Consider the following 25,893-nt stretch of genomic DNA (forward strand, 5'->3'; position numbering starts at 1 on the left):
CACGCACCCACAAGCGCAAGGTCCCGCAACGCGCAGCGATACCTGACCTGTAGAGGACAACAGTGGCCTACTACTTGGCCCCATTACTGGACAAGGAGAGGGGAGGGAAAGGGTGAGAAGGGTAGGGGGGGTTATTTAAAAGTTCTACGTTTTTGCACTATTGTTGCTCAGCTTGCACCTCTATAGCACCTCTTTTGACGCGGCCGGCCCGGTTGGGTTGTAGGCGGCTTGCTGTGTTAACGAACAGTGTACCCCGCTAGGAATGCGATAGGCGACAGTGGGGCTCTGGATCTTGGCTCCCCCAGATCGACTCCGGGCCGAATGATGTTGTGAGGTGCATGATGCTTATCTTTGCTCAATAAAAGATTTAATACATAAATAATATGTTACCATTACCCACTATAAAGATATGCAATGTATTACAAAGGGATGGGTGAGGATCTGAATTTGTCATGACAGGATTGGAACTTATGATAAAAAAGATGCCAATTGGAAACTTTGGCTGAGGAAGGAAGAGGGAAAAACAATACCAGGAAGAGTCAGAGGGGATGGGAACATTGAAGTGATATAAAGGTGGATGGCAATACAGAGAGAAAAGGAGAACATGAAGAGGAATTACTGACTTGAGAGTGAGGGAGCAAGAAACATCGAAGTACTTGAGGATGAATTTAGAGAACAAACTGAAGGATAGTCAAGAAGAAACAGGACAGAAGAAAAGTGCAATGAGGAGTATGAATAAAACGAAATTAAGTGAAAAGGACCATGCATGAATGGCTAATCGAACAAAGTTAACAGGGAGAGGAAAGTGAAGGGAGGAGAAAGTTATCAGGTATGGTTAAGTGGTGAAGGATAGAGTGATTGGACATGCTGGGCTTTAGATGCAGGAATATGGGCCAATCGAAAACAAATAAAGGAAGAACAAGGGTAGAGAAGAGGTTAAGGTGCATAGGTAAAGGACCAAAAGGTGGGGTAGGATAGTGTACTGGCTCAGTGGAGAATGGAATCCCTCAAAGGAGGTGGAGAAAGACGATGAATGGTAGAGTTGATAAGAGGAGTAATTAGATTACTCGATGTAGGCACGCCAGGCCTGATTTTACCAGCAGGTAAAGCCAAGGAGGGAAATTGTGTGCAGGTCCAGACAGGGATTGCAGGCATAAGCACTGCCTGGCCACCTCCTACAAAATAGGGTGACTAAACAGACAACATCCAGCCCTCATCCTCCCTCCACTGCCCCATCCCTTGTTCCCATTCATCACCTGTCCAGAGCAGTTGGGTCGTAAATGCGAGCAGAAGTGTTTGCAAAAGTGTTCCCAGAATCAGAGACAGCCAACCAGAGTTGGACCTGGTCATACCAGGAACGCATGTTTAGTCCCAGTTATGGAGACAATGGCTTGCAGTTCCTGAGGGGCAATTATCAGCCAGAAATTTTTATTCCAGATCTAGCATGTGTTATCCTTGCACTTTGCAACTTGTAATACACGCCTAAATGTGTTGAGAGGGGATTTGAGGAAAAGGTGAATGATAGAAAATGACTAGGTAGCCAACTCAATCCTTGTCATTACAGACTCCGCATTCAGACATGGTTTTTCTTCCTGTAACTTAATGCAATCTGGGTACTATTCTGTTGTCCACTCAAACAATGAGTATTTAAGGAACTGCTGAGAGGTAGGTAAAAGAAGATCTACAGGCTTTGGGAAGCATAATGAGAGGGAGAAAAGAGCCTGAGAGAAACCTTGCAAAAGATGTGCAGAATAAACGGCTGCAAACCGCTTTTAAGACATATCTACTAGAGCTGTACAACTGAAGCGAAAACCTACCAGCCAAATATGGACACAAACTTCGCAAAGAGGTGTATAAATAAAGCTAAATAACTCTCACATTTTTATCATACTCAAGTTAGTGGATGCTTTTTAAAAGCACTATAAAATGGTTCATATGTACGTGTGTTTTTGGGATTTAATTCGTCCCAAGGAAAAAAACAGTACCAGTAGAGTTAACGATATATATTGTAAAACATATCACATACAGCTTACTGGAATGATAATTTAACGATTCGTTATTTAGCAGAAATACAGGGAAGTTCTCTAAATTGTTGATACCACGATGGCACTTTAGTGTATACATTTTATAATGGGAATTTTAATAGAGTTTACTTATATCATCCAATCGGTCCATTCCTGCATTGTTTTTAATTGTAACTGTATGTGATATTGCTGTGGACCATAGATAACAATCTAATTTCCTGGGATTGCACCGAAAATGCTACCTATTTTTTTCAGCCAATATTATGACATTTGAATTAACTAACCCTAGTTTTTAGGTTTTGCCTGCCAATGAGCTTGCGCATTCAAACTGGCGAGAGATATAGGGGCTTATCCAGAGTTTAACCAAAGTGGCGATTTGATGCAGTGCACGTGCGCTTTTAGGTCAAAACGCAAGCGCAATGAGTTAAAATGCGCGTGCACAGCCTCAAATCGCCAGCCATCTGTTCCCCAGCTTGGTGCCGCCAGCAGCTCTTCCCGCTCCGCTCTGCCACCTGCTGCATCAAAGCGTGCGCTCTGACTCAGCCATTTCGCCTCCCCTTTCAGTTTCACAGCCGCCAGGCCGTGTCTCCTGGCCTTTTTTGTACTTTCACAGCTGCTATTATGCTTAGCTCCAGAAGCCTTTTAAATTAATTCCTGCACCTCAACCATCGCTAGTGACCTGTCTCTCTCATCATCTTTTGTTTACTCTCTTGAATCTCGTCTATCTCGCCTTTCCAGAAATGTACTGTCCAGATTCTAATGTCGGAAACATCTTTTTAGTACAGCTGCTTGTGAATTCTGCATTTTTAACATCCGTGCAAGGCGCTTTAAGACTCTACATTTTAGTATAACTATTCGTCTTTGACCAATTTCTAGAACGTATTTATAGTAATTAAATACCCTTATGCTCAGCTCTGGACGCTTTAGACTAACAACAGTAACTTCGTCTTGCTGCTCGACAGATGCTTTCTTAGAATGGTACATTATGTATCACAGATGTCCAAACCTATCGAGAACTGGCCGATTGGTTATCCAGTGGGGCACAGTCTGATTTTTAGCATTTAATGTAAATTCACAGCAAAACGTCTTGCTACTCGACAGATGCTTTCTTAGAATGGTGCATTATGTATCACAGATGTCCCAACCTATCAAGAACTGGCCGTATGTACACGGCGACACTGCTTCTTATGTATTTGATTGTATTCTTTTTTATGCTGCTGTCACTTTAGCGGACTTGATAAAGTATTGTTATGTCAAATTCCGTCCACTTCCAGAAGCTTCCTGCTGGCTGTGCACCTGTGAGGCAAGATTTCCATTGCTAAGTGGATGTGCACAGGAAAAATTTCCTATTTGGAACAACGTGTTGGGATTAAAGGGACACACTGAACTTTTAACCAGGAGCACCAAGGACGTCACTTCCACCTCTCATTTCCTTCCACCTCCCTCTACTGCTACATGGCCAGAGTGTTCCTGATCTGAAGAGTGCTGTCTGCTCCCTGTTCCAAAAACGTCATTTCACCACTATCCATGCTGTTTAGTGTGTTAAGGCGGCCAGAACAGTAAATAGTAATGAAAACAAGGCGTGTGCTTGGCCTCACTCATACCCCATAAGCATTCCCTCCCACTCGCTCCCCCCCCCCCCCCTCAGGCTCTTGAAGCACAGCGCTCCGCTGATCATAAACAGGACCATCTGCTCATTCCTTAGCCCTTCTCGCAACCCCTCCCCCTTTCATGTGATTGGTTATCCAGGGCACAGTATGATTTTTAGCATTTAATGTAAATTCACCGCAAAACGTCTTGCTACTCGACAGCCCTCCCACAAGCTTCTCCCAGCGTGTGCTCTACCTCAGGCTTTTTTTTCTCCTCCCCTAATTATTCACTGCCATGGCCGGCCGGCCGTACTTTCACGGCTGCTATTATGCTTAGCTCCAGAAGCCTTTTAAATTAATTTCTGCACCTCAACCATCGCTAGTGACCTGTCTCTCTCCTCATCTTTTGTTTACTCTCTTAAATCTCGTCTATCTCGCCTTTCCAGAAATTTACTGTCCAGATTCTAATGTCGGAAACATCTTTTTAGTACATCTGCTTGTGAATTCTGCATTTTTACCATCCGTGCAAGGCGCTTTAAGACTCTGCATTTTAGTATAACCATTCGTCTTTGACCAATTTCCCGTTTTTAGAACGTATTTATAGTAATTAAATACCCTTATGCTCAGCTCTGGACGCTTTAGACTAACAACAGTAGCTCCGTTAGTAGATCTGTTGTTACAGTGATTGGAATCTGCTATGTGATTGGTTATCCAGTGGGGCACAGTCTGATTTTGAGCATTTAATGTAAATTCACCGCAAAACGTCTTGCTACTCGACAGATGCTTTCTTAGAATGGTACATTATGTATCACAGATGTCCCAACCTATCGAGAACTGGCCGTATGTACACAGCGACACTGCTTCTTAGGTATTTGATTGTGTTCTTTTTTATGCTGCTGTCACTTCAGCAGACTTGATAGAGTATTGTTATGTCAAATTCCGTCCACTTCCAGAAGCTTCCTGCTGTCTGTGCACCTGTGAGGCAAGATCTCCATTGCTAAGTGGGTGTGCACAGGAATCATTTCTTATTTGGAATAACGTGTTGGGATTAAAGGGACACACTGAACTTTTAACCAGGAGCACCAAGGACGTCACTTCCACCTCTCATTTTCTTTCACCTCCCTCTACTGCCACATGGCCAGAGTGTTCCTGATCTGAAGAGTGCCATCTGCTCCCTGTTCCAAAAACAACATTTCACCACTATCCATGCTGTTAAGGCGGCCAGAACAGTAAATAGTATTGAAAACCAGGCGCGCACTTGGCCTCACTCACACCCCATAAGCTTTCCCTCCCACTCGCTCTCCCCCCCCCCCCCCCCAGGCTCTTGAAGCACAGCGCTCCGCTGGTCATAAACAGAACCATCTGCTCATTCCTTAGCCCTTCTCGCAACCCCTCCTCCTTTCATGTTCTCACCCATCCACCTTCTCTCCCGGAGCCCGCTGCTAGTGGCTTTGGATGACCCGACTCTGCCTTCCAAGTGCCCTGGGGACACAACCAGCAGATCACCTATGCGTGCATTTCAAAGGGCTTCTATCAAGGGACAGCAGTCCTTCATGGGCCCCACCATTTGGCCGAACATTCACAAACGTGCACTTCAAGATTTCATGCTGCTGAGGTCGATTACATGCCACAGTGACCAGGGATCTCACTTTTTCACGATCTAGGCCACTTTTTCACTTGGTGTATGGCCTATTTCAGGGACATCTTAACTCCAGTCCTCTGTTTGACAGAGGGGCAATTACATAATGTTGGAAGTGTTGCTTCCTTAAAGTGGAGTAATGCGTCTGTGATTTTTTTTTAAGCATCAAGCTCCTAAACCAAACGTGCCTTCCTGGTATTTCATGGTGCTGGAGTCGATAACATGGCTCTCACTCTCTCCTCCTCTATCCCTCTCCCTGCTCGCTCTCTCTCACTCCACTCCCTCTCCTCTCCCTCCTTCCCTCTCGTCTTCCCTCTCTCTCCCTCCCCTCACTCTGTCAACCTCTCTCCCTTTCCCTCACTTTCCTCTCTCCTCTCTCACCCTCTCCTTCTCTCTCTCCTATCTCCCCCTCTCTCTCCTATCTCCCCCTCTCTCTCTTCTCTCCCTCTCTTTACCTTCCCCCTGCTCTCCTTTTTCTCCCCTCCCCATCTCCCCCTCTGCTTGCTCTCCTCTCTCTCCCTCCCCTCTCTCTCCCCTCCGTCCTTCGCTCTCGTCCTCTCCCACTCTTCTTACCCTCCCTCTCTCCCTTTACCCTCGCTCCCTTTCCATCTCTCCCTTCCCCTCCCTTCCCTCTCTCTATCCCTCTCTTCCCTCTCCTCTCTCCCCGTCTCCGCCTCTCTCCCCGTCTCAGTCTCTCTCTCCTCTCTCCCCCTCTCTCTCTCTCCTCTCTCCTCTCTTGACGCTCTCCCTCTCCCTGCTCTCCTTTTTCTCCCTCTCCCCATCTCCCACTCAAAACCACCACAGCATCACTCAGCACCACTACAGCACCACTCAGCACCACCACAGCACCACTCAGCACCACCACAGCACCACTCAGCACCACCACAGCACCACTCAGCACCACCACAGCATCACTCAGCACCACCACAGCATCACTCAGCACCACCACATCATCACTCAGCATCACCCAAGCGCCACCACATTATCACCCAAGCGCCACCACATTATCACCCAAGCGCCACCACATTATCACCCAAGCGCCACCACATTATCACCCAAGCGCCACCACATTATCACCCAAGCGCCACCACATTATCACCCAAGCGCCACCACATTATCACCCAAGCGCCACCACATTATCACCCAAGCGCCACCCCGGCATCACTCAGCGCCACCCCGGCATCACTCAGCGCCACCCCGGCATCACTCAGCGCCACCCCGGCATCACTCAGCGCCACCCCGGCATCACTCAGCGCCACCCCGGCATCACTCAGCGCCACCCCAGCATCACTCAGCGCCACCCCAGCATCACTCAGCGCCACCCCAGCATCACTCAGCGCCACCCCAGCATCACTCAGCGCCACCCCAGCATCACTCAGCGCCACCCCAACATCACTCTGCGCCACCCCAGCATCACTCTGCGCAACCGCAGCATCACTCTGCGCAACCGCAGCATCACTGGTTCAAATATGTTCTTTCAATGTTTCAAGCTGTTTTCAAGCTTTCAAGCTTTATTACAAATCACAAAAATGTTAATATTTCACTTCTGTTCTTGGATTTTCGTCACAATAAAAAACACTGAACATAATCTTCACGAAGGTTATTTACAAAAGTTTAAGCTATTGACATTACAAATTAAATAAATTATTTAAGCCCTTGTTATTTGTAATATCAATATATCTAAGTCACGTAAATACAAAACATGTTGCATTACAAATGCCATAGGTGTCACATTTGTGAAAAGTTATAACTATTGGCATTGTAAATGACAAAGCTATTAACTTAGCTTTTTTTAAAAACAACACATACATTAAAAAAAGTCATTTATAAGACCAATAGCTCAAACTTTCCTAATGCGAGACCTATTGCATTTCTAATTGTATCTCATAATACAAGGCAACAATGTAGTTTGGATAGTGCTTACGTCAAAAAGTGTTACTCGCGCCACCTTATAACTAGATTCTTCAGATGTTTTTTACGTTCTCTCTCCATTCACCCCTGGAAGTAATTAACTGTCCGACCTCTCACCTTCTAACACTTTAGTCTTTTGGTGGAAGATATAGCATGGCCGAGACTTATACAGCGGCATGTGTTCCAGCCGAGGCCCCAGGTAATGGTGAGGGTCGGTCCAGCCCCTGTCCCATTCCATGCGCTTGGGCTTTGCCAGTCCAGGCATGAAGTGCATCCTGTCAGCGTAGGTGATGGGTTCCAGGCCGGGGATGTCATATTCCTTTTTTTTTCGGAGTATGGGGGCGCCTTTGCCGGCGCGAACCGGCTCTAGTACTTTTTTAGCTGTCGCCCACCGGTTGATAACCAACTTCGCCAACGTACCTTCCATCTTTTTGATGAATTCTATTACCCTAAGTAAAATGTCACTGCATGGGCGCCGCCATGTTTTGTGTCGAAGGCGGGGCAAAAGAGACAACGCTGTCAGCAAGAGCAATAAATGTCATTCTAACTGTATCTACGTGGCGGCCATCTTAGAGTGGTGTGAATAGTTCCGTTGGTCCAAGATTCTGAGGAAAATGTATCAAGCACATTAAGTAATGGATTGAGTGAGACTGTGTTTACAATTAATGTATGTAAAATAACAAGTAGGCTTTCTATATAATCTGAAGTATTTCCGAAGCATGATAGTAACTTTGCGTTTTGCTTCTGCAGATGAACATTTTCCTCCTAGCATATTATGAACCTCCCTCTACATTGAGTATGTAGCCGCCTTGTTATCATCCGATGGCACTAAGTTCATAGATTTAAGTTTTAGGTATGTACACTTTATTTAAAATGCTCTATGACGCTGTTAAAACTAACCTCTCGATTATTTTTTTCATATTACTAAACGAATGACATTGTCCTGCAAACATTTATATGCACTTTTATTATTCAACTTATTTTAACTTGTCTTGTTCCCTTTCAGTACATGATGCGTTAACGTGGGACACAAGTCAGTTTTGTTAGTATGGCCGGCAGTTTACATAGGGTCAACGGATTTCGTTTCTGTTGTCACCTATTTCCACTTCTATCCCATTCCCACCTTGTTTTACACTGCTGTTATCTAATCCTGCTGCGATGGAGGTACAGTTGCTGCTGCGATATGACTCTTGATGTAGTGTACCTACTTGATGTAGGCAGCGTTGTTCTGCTGAAAATTAGAGACAGTGCCACGAAAGGAGACTGCTTATGTGACAATTCTATGCTTTCAGTGGCCATATCTGTGGTATTTCAGTAGAATATGTGTAACACTTTGAGACACACAGTATTGAAGGTAGAAAGAAAAGTGTATGTTCACGCAATTAGATACGTTTTAAAGCAAGCATTTGCAATGCAATAGGTCTTGCATTTTTGAGAGTTAGAGCTACTGGCGTGGTAAATGACAATGTATTTTACCCATGGGTTTTGGTCTGGAGTTGAGTGGATGTGTGTGGTGTACAATTCTATGGCAGGACAGGAGGCTTCAGATTATGCTTTCTCCATTTCTTTACTACTAACAGCAGCCAATAAAAACACAGTAAAGAAACGAAAAAACTACAACTCCCATGAACCCTTAGGCCAACCATAGAGAGTGCATGCTATATAAGGAACCATAGAGGACAACACTTCCTCTTTCTTTGCTGCTTCGCAGCCAGTTAAGTGCTTTTGACTTTATTGTTACATTGTATAACATTGTGTCTTTGATGTTTACTTGCATGCCGGTTTCGCTTTAACGTGTGTTGCGCAGTCGCGTTGTGCGTCGCGCTGTCACCGGCGTTTGCTTTTCTGCTTTGTTTCCCGGTTCGGCTTTCGCCGTTTGTATTGCTTTGGGAGCGCGGGTTCGCCTCTCGTGTATTTGCGGGCGCATTGTGCCCGCGTTACTGTCTTTGTGGAGCGGGACCGGGGCTCGGGGAGTCGTGCGCGCGTGTCGCGCGCCGCTCTTCTTCCGGCAACAAGGCGAGTCACCGCGCATGCGCATTGGTGACAATTGTGACGCTCCGTTGTCAGGAGCTTTGAAACGCTGTGAGGCGGCGCGTTTGAACTTTGCCTCGGCCCATTTTGCCTGCCGGAGAGCTCCTTTGACGCCCTCTTCCTCTCAGAAGGTTTTGGGCTGCATAATTTGTAGAGGCAGTGCCTAGGGTGTCCTTGTTGCGCAAGCTGGTCCCTCCACACTTTAAACTGTTTTTCCTGGCTCGAGTTTTGGCTCTGCCTGTGTAGCTTGCGTGGGGCTGTCACCCCCCCTGTCGGAGTCACTTGATTGTGACCTTTTTCATTGCAATTGTATTTGCTGTGGGCCTCTAGTTATACCTTGGTATTTCTGGTTTTTGTTATTTTTCTGGTTTTTCACCAGTACATTCCAGCGTCATGGCAGACTATGTTGATGCTGAGGAGTATTTTTATGATGAGGAACAGGAGGATTCCTTTGAATTTGATTTAGTCGAGGCCCTTGACCAGGGCGTTCAGCAGTCTGTGAATACTGCGTTGGTCCGTGCCATTGGACCTCTGAAGCGTCATTTGGCTGATTATGCTCAGCAGCAGGGTTGGATTCCATCCTCTGCCTCTGCACATTCTTCTAAGTCTCCTGGGAACCCTCATAGGTCTGATTTTGCTCGCTTGGCCAGGTCCTTGTCTGCTCCTGCTCCGGATACCGAGGATACCTCTTCCTCATCTTCTTCTGGTCCCTCTGGTCCCTCTCCGGCGAAGAAGTCCCGAAAGGAGCATTTTGTGGACGCTTCTCCGCACCCCCCAATCTTGACCTTTGAGCCCTCTGATATCGTCCATCCTAACTCCAAGGTTTGGTGCCCGGCTCCAGAAGTCGCAGATTATATTCAAGAGCATATCCGCGACTCCTTTGATCAGGAGGTGCGTGCTCGGTTGCGCTCTGAGTGCCCTCGTCCGGAGTTGGCGGACAAGTTAGCGGATACTCCGGAGGTCGATCCCACGATATTGACCTATCTGAAGAAATTTAATAAGGATCCAAAGAAGGGTATCGACCGTTCTTGGCGACTGTGCCAGGACAAGTTATTGGACGTCCTTGGTCCTTTGACAAAAATCCTGGATCTGGCTTATCAGGCCCAAGGGGAGGCGTCTGGCATTGATCCCGATGTCCTCCTTGGCTGGGCCCAAAGGGCTATCTGTCTTTTAGGGAACGCAAACTGTGCCCTTTCAACGGAACGTCGCCGCTCCATTTTAATCAAGATGGATCCGCGTTTGTCGGAGCTGGCTACTTCTGAATCCGGTGCTCTTGCTCAGGGTCTTTTGTTCGGACAACCGTTTTTGAAAGAACTGACAAAGTTTGTAGCGACCTTTAGTGGTCTAGACAAGGCGCAGTCTTCTTTACATAGGGCATTCCGCCCGGTTTTTGCCAAGGCCGGACGTTCAGGGGGACGTTCGTTCGGCCGAGGTTCTGGTCAGCAACGTGGCCAGCAGTCCCAACAGGGTGGAGGCGGACAGCGCCAGCAGCAGCAGCAGTCCTGTTCCGGATCCAAGTCCACCTTCTACCCCTCCCGAAAAGGTCGAGGCCAAGGCAACAAGGGAGGCTACGGAGGTAACCAGGGAGGACGACAGGATTACTCCTCTGCAGGTGAGCCTGATTCCGTTCGACAGTGTTGTTTTGGGGGGCAGGATTCAGTTTTTTCTAGAGAATTGGCGCTCGATCTCCAGCGATGCATGGATATTGCAAACAGTGCAGGGGTACCACATCGAGTTTTACCAGTCTCCTCGTCAGGGTCCCGTCCCTTCTCCCCTTGTTTTTTCCCAACGAGATCGCGAGGTGATCTCCACAGAAATCGATTCCCTTCTTCTCAAAGGGGCCATAGTGCGAACGAACCGCCATCCACAGGGGTTCGTCAGCAATGTGTTTCTGGTGGAGAAGAAGGGGGGCGGGTCTCGCCTTGTACTCAACCTCAAAGAATTCAACAACGGGGTGATTTATCGTCACTTCAAGATGGAGGGCATCCATCTTCTCAGGGATCTTCTTCGCAAGGGCGACTGGATGGTTCGTCTGGATTTGAAGGACGCCTACTTGTCCATTCCCATATATCCACCTCATCGCCGTTTTCTGCAGTTCCAATGGCTGGGGAACTGGTTCGAATACAGGGTACTCCCGTTCGGTCTCTCATCCGCCCCATGGTGCTTCACGAAGCTCCTGCGGCCGGTCATGGAATTCCTGCGTGCGCGGGGGGTGAGACTTATAGTGTATCTGGACGATATCCTTTTGATGGCTCAGTGTCCTCTACAGCTGCGCTCCCATTTGTCTTGGACAGTCGATCTACTTCAGTCTCTCGGATTTCTGGTGAATCCGCAGAAATCTCATTTACTTCCCACTCAATCGATAGAGTTTCTGGGTTTCCTTGTGGATTCGGTGTCTTGCCAACTTCTTTTACCTGCTCTGAAGATCAGGTCTATCAAGAGGGAGTTGAAGTCACTGTTGTCTGCTCCGAACGTATCGTTACGGTCGATCGCTCGGGTAGTCGGTCTGCTGGCTTCATCCATCCAGCCGATATTTCCGGGTCCATTGCATTATCGGGCCTTACAGCGCCTCAAAATCAGACATCTACAGAAGGGTCTTCGGTATTCCGACCTGGTTCCTCTGTCTCCGGATGCGAAGTCGGAACTGTTGTGGTGGCTTCAACACATGGAGGCTTGGAACGGGAAAGCTCTCTTCGGCTCGACGCCGGACCTGGTTTTGGAATCGGATGCGAGTCTTTGGGGCTGGGGAGCCCGTTGCGGGGATTTGACAACGGGCGGCCGATGGTCTCAGGACGAACTAGCCCTTCATATCAACTGCCTGGAGCTTCTGGCGGGGTCATTTGCGATCCGCAGTTTGGCTCCACAAGCCACCAGTTGTTGCATTTTGCTTCGCATGGACAACATCTCAGCGGTGCGATATGTGAACAAACTGGGGGGAACTCGGTCGAAGTTGTTAGCAGAGATTGCGAAGGACTTCTGGCATTTCTGCCTACAGAGAAAGATCACTCTTATTGCAGAGTATCTTCCGGGGCGCCAAAATCAGGTGGCCGACTGGAATTCTCGCCATCTCCTAGACTTCAGCGACTGGCGTCTTCACCCTCGGGTCTTTCGCTCCCTGTCTCGCCTGTGGGGCCGTCCCTGGATCGATCTCTTCGCCTCTCGCCTCAATGCTCAGATACCCAGATTTTCCAGCTGGCGTCCAGATCCGGAGGCCATGGCCACGGATGCCTTCCTCCAGGTTTGGCCTCCACAGCTTTGCTATGCCTTTCCCCCGTTCGCAATGATTCCGCGAGTCTTGGCCAGGACGAAACAGTTTCTGTCGGAGATTGTTCTGATCACTCCTCTTTGGAGAGCTCAAGCTTGGTTTCCGGACCTGCTGGAAATGAGTTGCTCGACGCCATTTCTACTTCCAGCGAGGTGGAACTTGCTGTTGGATCCCCTGCTCCACCCGCATCCCCTAGTCTTGTCGGGCCAGCTCCGTCTTGTAGCGTGGCGCCTCTCGGGGAACGCTGGAAAGTCCCTGGCTTATCTGGAGACGCTGAGAGATTCATCAGTGAAGCTTGGGCCCCCAACACGCGCAAACGTTATGCGTCAGCTTGGCGTAGGTGGTGTGATTGGTGTTCTGAACGGAACCTGGATCCCACTTCTGCAGATATCTCTCTAGTGGTTAATTTTCTTGCTTCTGTCGCTTCTGCTGGTTCTGCTTACAGGACCGTCAATTCTTTCCGTTCCGCTCTCTCGGCGGGCCATGCGTTGGTCGACGGTAAGCCTGTTGGGGAACACCCTCTCATCTCTGCATTGTTGCGTGGTGTGCGAATGGCTAAACCACCATGTCCGAAGTATGTGGCTCTATGGGACGTTTCTGTTGTGCTGCGTTTTCTGGAAGCTTGGCCTCCCAACGCTTCTCTGTCCCGTAAGCAATTGTCTGCGAAATTGACAATGCTTTTGTGCTTAGTGTCTTGTAAGCGTGTTTCGGATGTCCGGGCGTTGGACCTCGCTGGTCGTTCTTTTTCTCCGGAAGGAGTTACTTTTACGGTCTCCAGGCGTACCAAGACTAATCTGTCTACTGTCACTTATCCTGCGTTTCCCCATCACCCACAATTGTGTGTGGTTCGTTGCGTAAAGGATTATGAGGTGAGTACTGCTCCTTTTCGTAAGGATATGTCTGGACAGTTATTGATTGCTTTGTTAAAACCTTTTAAGCCTGTGGCGTCAGCTACTCTTGCTCGTTGGGTGCGCTGGCTTATGTCTGAGGCAGGCATTGATACCTCCATCTTTGGAGCTCACTCCGCGAGGGGTGCCATGGCCTCCAAAGCTTTTCATGTTGGTGTAAGTTTACATGACATTGTGAAAACAGCTGATTGGTCTTCTGATACAGTGTTTAAAACCTTTTATTTCAAACCCATTGTTGATATTGCGTCTGTTGTGGTGGAACAGCTTTGAACAAGCATAATCTGAAGCCTCCTGTCCTGCCATAGAATTAAAAATTTGCAAACATTCGTGACAAGAATTTTCAATTCTATTAAGGACACGGAGGCGAGGATTATCCCACCCATTGGTATTCTACTGCATTGTTCATGTACATTTGGACTTTACTCTGATATGCGTTGTTTTGCATTGATATGTTTTTTCCCCACCCTATGTGATGCGACCTTCAAAGGTTTTGGGGGATGTATATTACGACTCTGTTTTTGATTTCAGGTTCGGACCAGAAGTGAGTTCTCATCTTGGTTTTCCGGCACCGTTTTCCACGCCTTGGATCCTGGAGTTGCTGTGTTTCCCTGATGCACCTTCGGCGCTTGTGGACTGGTTGCCTATCTTTCCTTTTGGATTTCTTGCAGTTCAGCCTTCGGATTTTCCTTTCTGGATGGTTGGCGGTACTTTTCTTCAAATGACTTTAGACTTTTATTGGACAAAGAAAGAGGAAGTGTTGTCCTCTATGGTTCCTTATATAGCATGCACTCTCTATGGTTGGCCTAAGGGTTCATGGGAGTTGTAGTTTTTTCGTTTCTTTACTGTGTTTTTATTGGCTGCTGTTAGTAGTAAAGAAATGGAGAAAGCATAATCCTCGCCTCCGTGTCCTTAATAGAATTGAAAATTCTTGTCACGAATGTTTGCAAATTTTTAATTATGTTGGTGGGATTAGAATGGTTAGTTGTGGAACGGTGTGGCATGGAATAGTGTGGAGTAGAATTATGTGGCAGGGTTTGCACTGAAATTATGTGGATAGTAGTTATGTGGTATTGAGTGTACTGGAATTATGTGGAGTGGTATTATGTGTCATGGAGTGCAATTATGTAGATTGTTATTTTGTGTTGGGAAGTGGTATGTAGTGGAGTTTAATTATGTGGTGTGCTGTTGAATTTTGTGGCCTGATGTGGAATTCTGTGGTGCGGATTGGATGTATGTGGTGTGTTGTGTAATTGTGTTTGATTTAAATTATGTGGTTTGTTGTCGAATTATGTGCTGAAGTTGAATTGTGTGGTGTGGAACAGTGTGGCACTGAGTGAAATTTATGCTGAACAGCCTAAAATAGAAGGACACCCAGGGGCAGCAGTCCCATGCAGCACTGTGAGATTAACATACAGTGGCAGTGCCAGCTTAAAACAAGGGAAGTGCCATGGAACAACCTAAAATAACTCAGCAGTCCCTGTATGGCCAAGAATCTTAAAGGAGTCTAGAAAAGGCCAACTTGGGACACTCAGTAAAGAGGCAGTCCAATGGCAGCCTGAACCATGTTGTGTGGTTTACCTTTCATGCATGTCTTAAGTTTCTTTGCTCTGAAGCTCCCAGCCCATTAGAAAACAAAAGGAGGGAGTCCGGAAGCCACTCTGTAGTAATGAAGGTCCACGCAGATAGGATGTAGTTCATGAAGTTTTATTGAAGATAGTTACATGTAGATCTCTTCCTGTGAAGCAGCCCCTCCCAGGAGCAGCCTGCCTGCTGCTCAGCCCATTCTCAACTGTCAGACTACACCTCACAGGCACCCACCATTCCAAAAGCATCATCACTCCAACCAGCACACAGCACATTCACACTGAATGAGCAAGTGATGAAAATGACAGAAGATTAACATTAGCAGGATACTACATATCCCTCTTTCTTATTCAACCGAAGCATAGGTCCTATACTTTAAATAAGATATAACAATTAGAACCCGCAATTAATGTAATGGAAATAAACAAATAAGAAAGAGCGAAGAGATAGGTGGAAGAAAACAAAGAGGAGCAATAGGTAAATATACACAAATAGAAATGACCAATGCTCTCCAACAAAGAATTACGAAAGAGAAGAAAACAGTAATTAGGCGTGGGAAACAACAAATAAGCATATAGACATAGACAAACTAATGACCACCCCCAAACACACCCACTGCCAGACAGGCATGCAAGGAAGGAAGAAATAGCACGACACAAACTGAACAAGCTATACATCCAGACACACAAAGTAAAGGTGGGATGATCTCCTCCTAAGCATAGAAGAAAAAGAAAGACCCTACAGTGGGGAAAGACTATAGACAAGGAAGAACGACAACCAAGAGTGGTCTGGAATCCATGGATAAAAAGAAGATAGGACATCACAAGGAAAACTGAACAAGCAAGAAAACAGAGAAGATGAGAAGAAAATACAGGAAGTATTACTCATCCTTCACCATTTTCAAATTTTGAATGTAATAAAAAATAAGCATAATGTTGAGAGTAGATAGCAGCAAAGTCCATAAACGTAACATTGCGTTATCACAGTTGACAAGTAATATGATATAATCATAAAGAAGGGTATGAATTACAGCAAAGTCTAACAGTGGACTAAAAATAAACTGTACACCAACAGGGGATAGATAATGTAGGCGATGGGAATGACACCCATAAGGGACAACCCTTGAGTGAGTAAAACCACTGGCTGAAATTTGGACTAACACACCATTGAAATGAAATGAAATGAAAAATGACACTTGTATAGCGCATAACTACCCGGAGGCCTCGCAGCGCTTGTGACTGAGTGCTTAAGGTGAGCTCAGGGTAGTTCATCAGGTTTTGGCAAACAAGTGAGTTTTCAAAGCCTTTCTAAAGGACATACGGTTGCTGTTCTCTCGAAGAGGGAGAGGGAGAGAATTCCAAAGCTTTGCCGCAGTATGGGGAAAAGAGCGGCCACCCCAGCGGGCTTTGTTGACTTTGATGGCAGTTGCCAGCTGAAGTGAGCAAGAGCGAAGGGATCGGGACGGGACATATGGCGTAACTATAGGGTGTAGAATTGCGGGGCCTTTTCGGTGGAAAGATTTGTGTAAAATACACATGGCCTTAAACTGCACTCTGGCCTCCACTGGGAGCCAGTGAAGTTCCTTTAGGACTTTCTTCGCTGACTGCCAGCGGGGTATGTTGTAGAGTAAACGAGCGGCGCAGTTTTGCGTAACTTGGAGCCTATAGATTACGGATGCCGGGGCTCCCATGTAGAGGGCATTACCGTAATCCAGGCGGGAGAGTATCAGGGCCTGGACCATGACCCTCCTTGCCTGGAATGGGAGCAAAGGGAGCACTTTGCGCAACATTCTCATCAGCCCGAAACATGTGGCGGCAGTCTTGGTGGCTTGGACCGAGAAATCAAGTGATTTGTCGAGCCAAATCCCGAGGCTCTTTATCTGGGGCTGGGAACGGGGGCGAGCCAAGACATGGTTGCCAGATGGATGCAAGGGCTGAGGGGGGTGGGGGGGTGCCCAGTAAGATAATGTCTGTCTTCTCCCCGTTGAGTTTCAAACAGGAAGATTGCATCCACCTGGCGACAGCCTCTAGACAGGGGCCTAAGGTGGTAGACGATCCCTCAGAGTGGTCCAAAGAGACCACCAATTGGGTATCGTCAGCGTAGGTGACAATACGCACACCAAAGGGATGGACTATCCTGTCTAGAGGTTCCATGTAGGCATTAAAAAGGGTGGGGCTCAGGGAGGAGCCCTGGGGGACCCCACACCTAAGTGGGTGTTTGGGGGAGACCACCTCACCCTCAAAAACCTGGAAGAATCGTTCGTCCAGGAAGGAGGTCAGCAATTCCAGGGCCGCGCCCGACACGCCCAAGTCAACCAGTCGTTGTAATAGCATGGCATGGTTAACCGTGTCGAACGCGGCGCTGAGGTCTAGTAGAATAATGGCGACTTTTCCCCCCCGGTCCAACACAGCTCTAGGTTCTTCCGTTACCGCTAAGAGGGCGGTTTCAGTTCCGTGCTGAGGACGGAACCCTGTCTGAGAGGCACGTAGCAGACTGTTGGACTCCAAGTGGAAAGGGTAATAATGTACCACTACATCATGAAGATGAGACTGAGACCCAAGACCTACCCCTGACATAAGGGAGGATAAATAATGTAAATGGAACTGAAACCCATGACCTACCCCTGACATGAGGGTGGTAGATAACAAGCTTCCGAGGACTGGTTTCTGGCATTCCAGCCGTCTTCAGCCTGGCTTGATTGAATCCAGTGGCAAAGTGAGCAGTTCTGGCTGGACTGTTCCCATGAGGCGCAGGATCAGACTGATTTGCATATAGCCATGTCTGAACTGGGGTGGCAGAGTGGGCTAAAGAACGGTGATGGATTAAACCCAGATCCTTTGACTGGGTGTGAGTGTTTGATTGATTCAGATGCTCCGTCCATCACCACCCCCTTTTGTACCGCTTTTTGGCCGCCATAAGTGTGGCAGGGTATGCTCAGACGTGAGTCCCTTGCTCACTTTGCCACTGCATTCAAGCAAGCCTGGCTGAAGACGGCTGGAATGCCAGAAACCGGTCCTCGGAAGCTTGTTTCCGGTCCAGGGAAGACATGGCTTGGCAGTTCGGGCTGGACTGTTCCCATGAGACACAGGGTCAGACTGATTTGCATATAGCCGTGTCTGAACTGGGGTGGCAGAGTGGGCTAAAGAACAGTGATGGATTAAACACAGATCTTTTGACTGGGTGTGAGTTTTTGATTGATTCAGATGCTCCGTCCATCACCACCCCCTTTTGTACCGCTTTTTGGCCGCCATAAGTGTGGCAGGGTATGCTCAGATGTGAGTCCCTGGCTCACTTTGCCACTGGATTCAAGCAAGCCAGGCTGAAGACGGCTGGAATGCCAGAAACCGGTCCTCGGAAGCTTGTTTCCGCTCCAGGGAAGACATGGCTTGGCAGTTCGGGCTGGACTGTTCCCATGAGGCACAGGGTCACACTGATTTGCATATAGCCGGGTCTGAACTGGGGTGGCAGAGTGGGCTAAAGGACGGTATTGGATTAAACCCAGATCTTTTGACTGGGTGTGAGTGTTTGATTGATTCAGATGCTCCGTCCATCACCACCCCCTTTTGTACCGCTTTTTGGCCACCATAAGTGTGGCAGGGTATGCTCAGACGTGAGTCTCTTGCTCACTTTGCCACTGGATTCAAGCAAGCCGGGCTGAAGACGGCTGGAATGCCATAAACCGGTCCTCTGAAGCTTGTTTCCGGTCCAGGGAAGACATGGCTTGGCAGTTCGGGCTGGACTGTTCCCATGAGGCACAGGGTCACACTGATTTGCATATAGCCGTGTCTGAACTGGGGTGGCAGAGTGGGCTAAAGAACGGTGATGGATTAAACCCAGATCTTTTGACTGGGTGTGAGTGTTTGATTGATTCAGATGCTCCGTCCATCACCACCCCCTTTTGTACCGCTTTTTGTCCGCCATAAGTGTGGCAGGGTATGCTCAGACGTGAGTCCCTTGCTCACTTTGCCACTGGATTCAAGCAAGCCGGGCTGAAGACGGCTAGAATGCCAGAAACCGGTCCTCGGAAGCTTGTTTCCGGTCCAGGGAAGACATGGCTTGGCAGTTCGGGCTGGACTGTTCCCTTGAGGCACAGGGTCAGACTGATTTGCATATAGCCGTGTCTGAACTGGGGTGGCAGAGTGGGCTAAAGAACGGTGATGGATTAAACCCAGATCTTTCGACTGGGTGTGAGTGTTTGATTGATTCAGATGCTCTGTCCATCACCATCCCCTTTTGTACCGCTGTTTGAAAGGGCAGGCGTGGTCTCCAGGTCCATCATCAGAAGATGTGCGTCTTCAGCACTTGCTGCCTCCGGGCAGAGTAGAGCTTCTGCTCCGGGGACCATGATGATCTCAGACTCTAACATTAGCAGCAACACCAGTCTCTGGGGAAGGTGGTAGGATGACAATAATATCACACTGCTTTTCAGTTAAAAATGTTGGCGCAGTTCACAGCAAGAAGTATTTGAGGTGAGCAGGGGGCCTGTTTTAACATGGTTCACGCCACGCTTCACACAATTGTAATTATCTGCTTCCTCTGGTTGTTCCTCACTTCAAGAACACAGTGTCCCTCTCCTGGGTAGTCTCCTGCAGGACCAGGCACACTACTTCCCTCCCTTAGCAGACAGGCTTCTAGGACCTTGACAGACCTTTAGGCAGCAGAAAGTGCAGACTTCAGGTGATGACCCTTTACCTCTGTGAGAATGGTTGTCATGCAGACCCCAGCCTTGCTCACTCAACTGTCCTTTAAGTATTCTGTGTAGCACTTTCTTCCTTGGTCATTAAGAAATAGGAAATAGAACAAAGTGGGGTGTTTGGATCCCACTTTTCTACTTATTTTTCCAGACATGACATGTGTATCCATTCTCTAAGGTTTCAAAATCAGTTTAAGTTAGTGCACTTCCAAATGCCATTATCTGGCTGTTCCTTAGGCCCGGCCTTTGTGCAAGGTAACAGTGCTCACAGCAGACAGCAGTAATGCTGGCTCTAAGTAGGATTGTCTAAAACATAGGCGCGTAGTGTGAGATCTCTGCTCCTGGATGTCACTAGCCATCGTAATGCAGTCATCAGGGACATACTAAGGGCAGGTCCTGCCCAGAAGCTTCCTCATTGTGAGCAAAGGAAACTGCAGTCCCACCGATTCCCCTACCATTTACAAAATGTCAGTGCTCAGGAAGAACTAATCAGCAACACTCTGCTAACCAAGACCTGATTGACTTTGTAAGGGTAGCTCTTTCTCCACCATTCCTCACTTCCCTATCTGGCTCTTAGCCCATCCAGCTACAGTAATGCATTCAGATCACTCCCCACTGTGTGCAGAAGCTGTATCCAACATCCATCTTGTGCCTTGCTAAACCACAGATCTTCCAAAATGGATCACACTGGTCCCATTACTCAGACTGTCTCCCCATACAGAGACCTACTACCATACATGTGCTACACACAGCCTGCTCACACATGTTGTGACATAATGTCAATTAAAGGATAGTAGAGGAACTTGAACTTTACATGAGAGGTTTAAGTGGACCATACTCTACTAAACCGAGAGAAAAGGATCTGTCCACACAGGTTTCACAAAAAACGTAATTCACTGCCACTTTATGTGACTTATCTCTGGCATTGGAGTAGTCCTATGAATTTATGGTGACATGCTTTTTGTGCACCGCCAGGTCATTAGAATAGGTTCTGGATCTCATGTTACCAGGGACAGGTCTAGGTCTATGCGCACACACTAGATTAGCACGATGCCTGGGCAAAGTGAAACGTCAGGATAACAGTTTGACATACAGTCGGGCTCGCATGGCTACAAGCCCATTTACCATGTTGTGGACATTTGTATTCCAACACTAGGTCTTCTGGACTGTCATTTGGTTTCTGCAGCATCGGTGCATTATTGTTGTTTTTAGAGGTCTTGGGAATGGTTCCACAGGATAAGGAGGACTTTATTAGCCTGGTGAGCACTTGAAGGCCCAGATTGATGGCTGTTACACTTCTGAGATCCCAGGAAGGAGAGGATTTCTTTAATGTGCTTCGACGTTTACTGTGTCATATTCAGAGAACAATGTAAATTCAGAGAGAGGGCTTACAAAGTGATTGTTTTGTGGGGATAGAGTCCAATTCAGGGGTCTATATGGTGTTAAAAGCTAAGCGAGTTCGAATGCTTTCTATACTATTGGTCAAGACAGAGAGAAGGCTTTTGCAGAGACATGAGGAGAAAGTATGTATCAAAGTCGAGGATTTGTTAGGATATAGAATAATTCTTTGGTGGAATTGGTTTTACAGCCACGTGGAGTTGGAAATTAGGTTTCTTTGCTCTGACACAAGCAGCTTTGTAGCATCTACAGGGAATACAGCAGGGTCTGCAAACAAATGGTAGGTTAGATTTGATACAGTGTCTTTCAAGTGCCCTTCCTTGATATTTCTTGTAGCAAAGATCTTCACTGTGCTAATTGAATGCTGGGTGCTGCTTTCCAGCCATTCAGGAGGATTAATGAGTTAAGCACACTCCACACTATCAAAGGCTTTTAATGCTTCTGTTATACTACACCATATTGTCTCACTTAGTGACTGGTGCAATGATATTGACAGTAGACTTGTGCTGAGGGCTGAACATCTACCATAAACCAAGCACGATCACCTCATATTTATCAAACATGGGATTATCATTTCTAGATAGGTGGTTAGAATTATGCTAGCATTTTGCAGTCCATACTGATGAAGATTATTCGCTGATAGTTTAGTGTTACCTGTGGATCCTTTCTTGTTTTATGAGTGTGATGGTTACTTCTGTGAATAATCCCATCAGAGTTCATACAGTTGTGAAGTGGGAATAGAGTGTGAGTAACGGTGTTAAATCTTGACATTGTTAGAATTCTGGTGGAGAGCCATGAGGCCTTGATCCTTTCCTGGCTGGTTTCACAAGGTGCAATTGAAGCACCAGATGGATAGCCCCTTCTCTCTTCATTTTAACACCAAATGACAATGCTGTCTGTGCTTTCTCTCTGAAGCTACATTAATACACTGTCCAGTAAATACATGTCATGCTCGAACATTCTGGAATTAGATATGTAAAAAGCATTTCTCCCGAAAAATAGTACATGTTTAAGTGTAAGGGAAGGCAGAACCTTCTATTCTTATATTATTTTTGACTCCCCGAACATATTAGTAGAAATATTTTATGGGAGGCTCACACCTCAGAGCCAGATTAGTATAAGAAGGTCTTGGAGACCACCAGAGCTTGCGCTGAGGCTACAGGTCATCAAAGAGACATTTGAAGTGAAACTTGCATATAGACCAGTGCTTAATTTGAGCCAGTGGTTTCCGGCACCTGGCACCAGCACTTAATTATCAACACCGGCACTTATGACAGTTGCCACATGGTGGCACAGTTTGTGTCATTTGAATATAAGCAGAACAACCGTCGTTTATTAGTTCAGTATACTTTGAAAACAACTAATACTTGCTTCCAAGCCACTCTTAGAACAGTGGGAGTCTCGAGCAGTCTGAATTGTCACACGTGTAGGAGTATGATGGTTAGTAGTTATGTTGGTATTGTAATCGTCAGCACTATCACTGGCGATGCAAGCTTGAATGGTCTCCTGACAAAGGCCCTGGAATTTATATTTTAACAAATTAAGCACTGATATAGACAGTCACAAATGTAGTTTAAATTCAGCTGGATGCTTGATTGGGTCATCCACCTTTAGCTTGTAGTCTCGGGCTTCCCTTTGCCTTGTTCCTCTAATGCAGCGGTTCTTACCTTGTTGTCCGGGAACCACTGAGGGTCCATAACGTCTTCTCAGGGGGTCCACAACTACTTAAAACAAGCATTTGCAATGCAATGGTCTCGGCATCATTAAAGGTAGAGCTATTGGCATTGCTCATGACATTTCTTTTTTTTTCTTTAAATCATAAATAAATGGCATTGTCATTTACATTGCCAATACACACCACTCTGCATCTGCACTCACTGCTCTGCACACTCACTCCGCACTCACTACTCTGCACTCACTACTCTGCACTCACTACTCTGCACTCACTGCTCTGCACTCACTGCTCTGCACTCACTACTCTGCACTCACTACTCTGCACTCACTACTCTGCACTCACTACTCTGACCTCTGCACTCACTACTCTGACCTCTGCACTCACTACTCTGACCTCTGCACTCACTACTCTGCACTCTGCACTCACTACTCTGCACTCTGCACTCACTACTCTGCACTCTGCACTCACTACTCTGCACTCTGCACTCACTACTCTGCACTCACTACTCTGCACTCACTACTCTGCACTCACTACTCACTACTCTGCACTCTGCACTCACTACTCTGCACTCACCACTCACTACTCTGCACTCACTACTCTGCACTCACTACTCACTACTCTGCACGCACTACTCACTACTCTGCACTCACTACTCTGCACTCACTACTCTGCACTCACTACTCACTACTCTGCACTCACTACTCACTACTCTGCACTCACTACTCTGCACTCACTACTCTGCACTCACTACTCACTACTCTGCACTCACTACTCACTACTCTGCACTCACTACTCACTACTCACTACTCTGCACTCACTACTCTGCACTCACTACTCACTACTCTGCACTCACTACTCTGCACTCACTACTCTGCACTCACTACTCACTACTCTGCACTCACTACTCTGCACTCACTACTCACTACTCTGCACTCACTACTCACTACTCTGCACTCACTACTCTGCACTCACTACTCTGCATTCACTACTCACTACTCTGCACTCACTACTCACTACTCTGCACTCACTACTCACTACTCTGCACTCTGCACTCACTACTCACTACTCTGCACTCTGCACTCACTACTCACTACTATGCACTCACTACTCTGCGCTCACTACTCTGCACTCACTACTCTGCACTCACTATTCTGCACTCACTACTCACTACTCACTACTCTGCACTCACTACTCACTACTCACTACTCTGCACTCTGCACTCACTACTCACTACTCTGCACTCTGCACTCACTACTCACTACTCTGCACTCACTACTCTGCACTCACTACTCTGCACTCACTACTCACTACTCACTACTCTGCACTCACTACTCACTACTCACTACTCTGCACTCACTACTCACTACTCTGCACTCACTACTCACTACTCTGCACTCACTACTCTGCACTCACTACTCACTACTCTGCACTCACTGCTCTGCACTCACTACTCTGCACTCATTACTCTGCACTCACTACTCTGCACTCACTACTCACTACTCTGCACTCACTACTCTGCACTCACTACTCTGCACTCACTACTCACTACTCTGCACTCACTACTCTGCACTCACTACTCTGCACTCACTACTCACTACTCACTACTCTGCACTCACTACTCACTACTCTGCACTCTGCACTCACTACTCTGCACTCACTACTCTGCACTCACTACTCACTACTCTGCACTCACTACTCTGCACTCACTACTCTGCACTCACTACTCTGCACTCACTACTCACTACTCTGCACTCACTACTCTGCACTCACTACTCTGCACTCACTACTCTGCACTCACTACTCACTACTCTGCACTCACTACTCTGCACTCACTACTCATTACTCTGCACTCACTACTCACTACTCTGCACTCACTACTCACTACTCTGCACTCACTACTCACTACTCTGCACTCACTACTCTGCACTCACTACTCTGCACTCACTACTCACTACTCTGCACTCACTACTCTGCACTCACTACTCTGTACTCACTACTCTGCACTCACTCCTCACTACTCTGCACTCACTACTCACTACTCACTACTCTGCACTCACTACTCACTACTCTGCACTCTGCACTCACTACTCTGCACTCACTACTCTGCACTCACTACTCACTACTCTGCACTCACTACTCTGCACTCACTACGCTGCAATCACTACTCTGCACTCACTACTCACTACTTTGCACTCACTACTCTGCACTCACTACTCTGCACTCACTACTCACTACTCTGCACTCACTACTCTGCACTCACTACTCTGCACTCACTACTCTGTACTCACTACTCTGCACTCACTACTCACTACTCTGCACTCACTACTCACTACTCTGCACTCACTACTCATTACTCTGCACTCACTACTCACTACTCTGCACTCACTACTCACTACTCTGCACTCACTACTCACTACTCTGCACTCACTACTCTGCACTCACTACTCATTACTCTGCACTCACTACTCACTACTCTGCACTCACTACTCACTACTCTGCACTCACTACTCACTACTCTGCACTCACTACTCTGCACTCACTACTCACTACTCTGCACTCACTACTCTGCACTCACTACTCTGCACTCACTACTCTGCACTCACTCCTCACTACTCTGCACTCACTACTCACTACTCACTACTCTGCACTCACTACTCACTACTCTGCACTCTGCACTCACTACTCTGCACTCACTACTCTGCACTCACTACTCACTACTCTGCACTCACTACTCTGCACTCACTACGCTGCAATCACTACTCTGCACTCACTACTTTGCACTCACTACTCTGCACTCACTACTCTGCACTCACTACTCACTACTCTGCACTCACTACTCTGCACTCACTACTCTGCACTCACTACTCTGTACTCACTACTCTGCACTCACTACTCACTACTCTGCACTCACTACTCACTACTCTGCACTCACTACTCACTACTCTGCACTCACTACTCTGCACTCACTACTCTGCACTCACTAATCTGCACTCACTACTCTGCAATCACTACTCTGCACTCACTACTCACTACTTTGCACTCACTACTCTGCACTCACTACTCTGCATTCACTACTCACTACTCTGCACTCACTACTCACTACTCTGCACTCACTACTCACTACTCTGCACTCACTACTCACTATTTATTTATTTATTTATTTATTTATTTTTGTA

At 47.1% G+C, this 25,893-nt stretch overlaps 2 protein-coding genes across 3 annotated transcripts in view; one reads left to right on the top strand and one right to left on the bottom strand.

The window, feature by feature from the left end:
* Positions 1 to 7,653, bottom strand: part of LOC147669007 (large ribosomal subunit protein mL37-like) — a gene marked incomplete at its 3' end in the record, with an annotated part of 60,987 nt that extends 53,334 nt beyond the window's left edge. Inside the window, exon 1 of the mRNA XM_086948289.1 lies at positions 7,281 to 7,653. Within this exon, the coding sequence (XP_086804415.1) occupies positions 7,281 to 7,590 (310 nt within the window). The remainder of the gene's footprint in view (positions 1 to 7,280) is intronic.
* Positions 7,654 to 7,937: 284 nt separating this feature from the next.
* Positions 7,938 to 25,893, top strand: part of LOC147669008 (NADH-cytochrome b5 reductase-like) — a 192,184-nt gene continuing 174,228 nt past the window's right edge. Inside the window, exon 1 of one of the 2 annotated variants that reach the window (XM_086948287.1) lies at positions 7,938 to 8,016. The gene's annotated coding sequence lies outside the window, so the exon portion shown is untranslated. Of the gene's footprint in view, positions 8,017 to 8,286; positions 8,328 to 25,893 lie in introns of those variants that run through there. The other variant, XM_086948286.1, reaches the window with a different exon arrangement.

This window comes from Lissotriton vulgaris, unplaced genomic scaffold, assembly GCF_964263255.1.
Source record: "Lissotriton vulgaris unplaced genomic scaffold, aLisVul1.2 SCAFFOLD_1504, whole genome shotgun sequence".
Lineage (NCBI taxonomy): Eukaryota > Metazoa > Chordata > Amphibia > Caudata > Salamandridae > Lissotriton > Lissotriton vulgaris.